The sequence below is a fragment of the Cebus imitator genome, unplaced genomic scaffold (genome assembly GCF_001604975.1).
Source record: "Cebus imitator isolate Cc_AM_T3 unplaced genomic scaffold, Cebus_imitator-1.0 Scaffold444, whole genome shotgun sequence".
Classification (NCBI taxonomy): Eukaryota; Metazoa; Chordata; class Mammalia; order Primates; family Cebidae; genus Cebus; species Cebus imitator.
This window is the reverse complement of record NW_016107759.1, coordinates 182957-187987: the sequence shown is the minus strand read 5'-3', so window position 1 is coordinate 187987 and position 5031 is coordinate 182957. Positions and strand designations below refer to the sequence as shown.

General features: G+C 49.3%; 1 protein-coding gene across 10 annotated transcripts in view; it reads left to right on the top strand.

Annotated features, from left to right (window-relative positions):
* Positions 1 to 5031, top strand: part of NPRL3 (NPR3 like, GATOR1 complex subunit) — a 60923-nt gene that overhangs the window by 16185 nt on the left and 39707 nt on the right. For 7 of the 10 annotated variants that reach the window (XM_037732337.1, XM_037732338.1, XM_037732339.1 and 4 more), the window contains 2 exons: positions 2479 to 2608; positions 4071 to 4145. The exons of 2 other annotated variants lie outside the window; for them this stretch is intronic. In XM_037732337.1, the coding sequence (XP_037588265.1) occupies positions 2479 to 2608; positions 4071 to 4145 (205 nt within the window). The remainder of the gene's footprint in view (positions 1 to 2478; positions 2609 to 4070; positions 4146 to 5031) is intronic. One more of the 10 variants, XM_017510836.2, reaches the window with a different exon arrangement.

The following is a 5031-nucleotide window of genomic DNA, read 5'->3' as shown; positions in this document are numbered from 1 at the left end:
CTGAGTAGCTGGGATTACAGGCACGTGCCACCATGCCCAGCTAATGTTTTGTATTTTTAGTAGAGACGGGGTTTCACCATGTTGACCAGGATGGTCTCGATCTCTTGACCTTGTGATTCACCCGCCTCGGCCTCCCAAAGTGCTGGGATTACAGGCGTGAGCCACCGCGCCCAGCCCCCAATGTGACTTTTAACTTCAGCTCACAGATTTCCAATTGGCTCTCTCTGTAGACCCTGGCCTCTAACAGGGAAAGAGCCTTTTATTTGGCTGTCTCGAGGGTGCCTTGAAGTTTGTGTATTTATAGATGTGAAGTGGGCTACCACTGCTTGCCTCTGAAAGTCCCAGAACCCATGTTACAGCCAAACTAAATTTGGTCACTGGACTGGTACCTGAGGGCTGAGGCTGAGACATGGCTGTGACTCTTTATGACAACAGCAGTTTTTAGTGGAGATTTTGAAGTGTCACAGCAAGGGGCCTTTCTGGAGTGGTGGTGGTGATTTTTCTGTCTCTGTGTCCCTTGAGTCACTGGGTGGCAGAGTGGAGGGGCACTGTTCTGTGTGGATGTGAAGTGTTGGTACTGGGTCAGTTGCTAGAGCAGAAGTGTTTGGTGGTGTTTTAATACCTTAGACCTTCCTTCAACATTACCATGTCCCACAGGTGGGAGTTATAGGACAGAGTGAGCCATTTAGGGTTTCTGAAGAAAGCATATTATGCCCGTGGTGTAAGATGCTGGAATCCTCCATCTCTGCAGGGTAGACCTGCAGTGGGTTGCTGAGGACTTGGTTGTGGGTCCTGCATTTCCCAGGATATCTCTGTTAAGATTGATTTCAGAAGGTCCAGTACACCCTGACTGGGTGAGAGGCTGTTTCCATATGGCACAAATAGGTTTGACTAAACTTTCGTATGTGGTTGGTTTGTGGGCCTAGGGTGACTATGGTTAGAGGGTTGTGCCAGTTCCAGAGGAAGGCTGGAAAACAGCATGAGCCCCACAGCCCATGACAGACTTGGAAAGAATCCTGTAGCTACTTGCCATTTGCTATTAGAGCTGAGGTTAGTCTCCCCAACCCCATCACCAAGAGGGCCTCCAGGAAAGAAGCATGAGCAGGGATGCATACTAGAATGTTTGTCCTTGGCCAGGTGCAGTGGCTCACACCTGTAATCCCAGCACTTTGGGTGGCTGAGGTGAGCAGATCACAAGATCAGGTGTTTGAGACCAGCCTGGCCAGCATGGTAAAACCCCTTCTCTACTAAAAAAAACACACAACAAATTAGTCAGCCATGGTGGTGCGCACCTGTAATCCCAGCTACTCGGGAGGCTGAGGCAGGAGAATCACTTGAGCCCAGGAGGCGGAGGTTGCAGTGAGCCGAGATCATACTACTGCACTCCAGCCTAGGCGACAGAGTGAGACCGTGTCTCAGAAAAAGAAAAGTCTGTCCTCAATGGTCTCTTCCAGGACCTTAGGGGTCTCCCTGCCCAGGGACAGAATATGGCCCTGGGGAGGCCAGAGCTGCCTTCCCCAAGACAGTGTACCCTCCTGACCTGGATACTAGAAATATTTTTCCTGGGTGGAGAGATATGTGTGGGACTTCTCTCCTTCTTGGTCCAGATCAGAGGTAGTACATTTGTGTTTCTAGAGTGGAGACCCTCAGAGCCCTGGGCTCCAAGATAAGAGTCAGCACCACCCACAGCACCCCTGCAGGTGATGATCCCTTATCTGGATCCCCCCAGGCAGGAGGCATCAGCATTGCCAGTAAGGAGACATAGGGCACAGATGACCTTGAAAAGGGATGCCCTCTCACTCACACCGCAGCTCTTCCCACTTCTCCATGGCACCCAGTCCTGTGCAACCCTGTATTTGTGCCATTTGGAAATAGCTGTGATCACCGTGGGCCTGCACATCTTGCACAAAGTTTCCTCCCTGATAAAAACTGGAAAGTTTAAGTGTTCGGGATAAGGAAAGGGCTGGGCAGCCATGCCATGAGGAAGGAAGTCGGTGTTCTGCACGTGTCACTGTGCACTGTCCCCTTACCCTCCACCAGGCTCTGTGGGTGAAGGCTGGGGTGCTGGGAGTTGAAGGTGCAGCCCAGCAAACCTGAGTGTAATTGGGAGAGGTCCCCTCTGCCTCTGAGCCTTAAAGAGCAGCTCCTCAGGGCAGTGCTGGCTCCAGCTGATGCTCCCTTTGAAAGCAAACTGCAACTGTTTCTCTCCTGAATTTCATAGAGCATGCCAACAAATGACAGCATGTGCCTTCAGTCTGTGCTTCTCATGCCTTTTACCTTGTAATTCTGGTGATCTTACATCCCTAACCTCTGGGATTGCTACAGAAGGGCAACTGTTAGTAGCTTACATCAGCAGTCCGGGCAGAGCAACTCCATGAAGGTGCAGTTTACTGAGATCCTTCTGCTCTGGGGCCAGCAGGGCATGATGCTGTGATACTTTGTTAACATATTTTTATTCTACCTCTTTTAAAATTTAAGGTTTTCAGATGTTATTCTGGCAACAATTTTGGCAACCAAGTCTGAAATGTGTGGCCAAAAATTTGAACTGAAGATTGATAATGTACGGTTTGTTGGGCACCCAACACTGCTACAGCATGCTCTGGGGCAGGTATGGCCCTCCTTGGGCAGATGGGGCTCCCTCTGGGCAGATGGGACTCTCCTTGGGCAGATGTGGTTCTCCCTGGGCATGCACAGACCCTCTGGGCAGCTGTGGCTCTCCCTGAGCTGGCAGGCCTGGCCCACTCTGGCTCTGGGGGGGCTCAGGACTGAGGCTGATAACCAGCTCTGGTGAAGGTAACTATTGGGCAAGAGACATGATTAGACACCTGCTATGAACTGTGCATCTTTATAAACCCTGAGAGTCCAGTGGAAAAAGAGACAGGTGTTCTTGCCCTTCAAGACAGGTGCTTCAGTCCCTGCCCCTAGTTTTTACAGTCAGCATTCTAGGTCTCTCCTGACTGTGGCCCTCCTCTTTATACATAGGATGTTTCCAGGGGAGGCCAAGATAATGAGTTAACTAGCATCTGTCAAACCTTTGACTTTTCTACAGTGTGGTGCAAGCATTTCTTCTTATTAAAAGATACTCTAGTAGCTAATATTTGTAGTATTTAGCACTTACTATTGTGCTAAACCCTCTATATGTGTTCTCTGATGAATGGGTGTCACAGCACTAAGTTCATGTTGATAGCAAGATGAAGGGAACTTGTGCACCAGAGCCTGCCAGTCAGTTCTCTGCATATAGGCAGAATCAGTGACATTACTCAGATTCTGAAGGGTTCAAAATAACACAGTAACACAGGATCTAGCTACATTTATATAGATCCAGCAATTGTGTGAGGTTCTGTGATGTTATTTGTGAACCTCCATGAAAGGAGTTTCTGAGGCAGTCCTGTGCCTGTCCCCGTGGACCACGCCCTCGATGGAGGGGAGAGTTGGCAGCCTGCCTGGGGTCACACCCTGTAGACAGGAAGGGCAGGCAGGGGTAAGGGATTAAGGGATGGGCCGCGGGCTGCCTGGGGCTCTGACTCCCCCTGGTGGCAAAACTTGTAGCTGGCTCTGAAGAGTTCCTTCCTGCCCCTTGGAATGCTTCCCTTGAGTGCCCTGGTCCTTGTGAAGCTGGCTGGATGCCAGAACCGGGAGCACAGAGATAAAGACTTGGCTCTGGAGTGAGGCCGGCTGCCCTGCTTAGGGTTTGGTTGGCCCTGAACATTGTCTTGTTCCTAAATTGTTCTGAGTGTGCATCATACTTAGCAGAGACAACCTGGGTAGATGCAATGGGAGTGTGGGTCTGTGTCCTCCACCCATTTATGTCCCTCTCCATCCTGTCCCCCCTGGGTGTTTTCAGTCACTTCTGTTAGCTGGGGCGGTCAGGGCACTGACCTTCCCACTCTGGTCATAGTTGTGACTTGTGTCCGTGCAGTAGGCACGCCTCCAGAGCAAAGGCATTCATTGCTTTTTCAAGACCTTGGTGTTGTATTCTGGGGAGTTTTGCCATGCTTGACATAGAATATCTCTAAACAGCTTTCCTTAGAAAGTCATCTCAATTAATTAGAATTATGCATCTTTTACAGGTCTCCAAAACAGATCCCTCCCCGAAGAGGGAAGCACCTACTATGATTCTTTTTAATGTGGTGTTTGCACTGAGGGTGAGTGTTTATGTAAATGGTTAAGATCAGGAAAGGGGGCCGGGGAGCAGCAGCTCTTTTCCACGGGTATGTCATTGACTCGGAGCTTGGACTGCAGTGGGCATGGTGCTGGCCCTCCTGGGGTGCAGACAGACTGCACTTCATTGTTTCTCTTTTTGTTTTAGTAAAATACATGGAACACTATTAGTCATTTTAAAGTGTATGCATCAGTGGTATCTGGTACATTCATGTTGTATACCATCACCCTTACCTAGACCCAGAACATTTTCACCACCCCAGAAGGAAACCTCATATCCATTAGCAGTTATTCTCTCTCTTTTTTTTTTTTTGGAGACAGAGTCTCACTGTGCCACCCAGGCTGGAGTGCGGCAGCACATACTTGGCTCATTGCAGACTTCACCTCCCAGACTCAAGTGAGTCTCATGACTCAGCCTCCGGAGTAGCTGGGATTACAGGTGTGCACCACCACGCCTGTCTAATTTTTGTATTTTTAGTAGAGACAGGGTGTCACCATGTTGGCAACGCTGGTCTTGAAATTTGACCTCAGGTGATCCGCCCAGAGTTCTGGGATTACAGGCATGAGCCACTGCACCCAGCCCCTGCTAATTTTTATATTTTTTGTAGAGATGAGTTTTCACCTTATTGTCGAGGCTGATCTTGAACTCTTGGGCTCAAACGATCTTCCCTCCTCCACTACCATAAGTGCTGGGATTCCAGGTGTGAGCCACCACACCCAGCTGGAGCTTAATTTTTAAGGCAGGCCTACCTTGTTGATAAATAAGGAACTGCAAATTAAAAGAAAATGATTTGTTAATGGCCCTTGGGGCATAGAGTTCTGGGAGTTTGTCACTTTCTGCCTGATATACTTTTGTAGTGTTTGCATTTT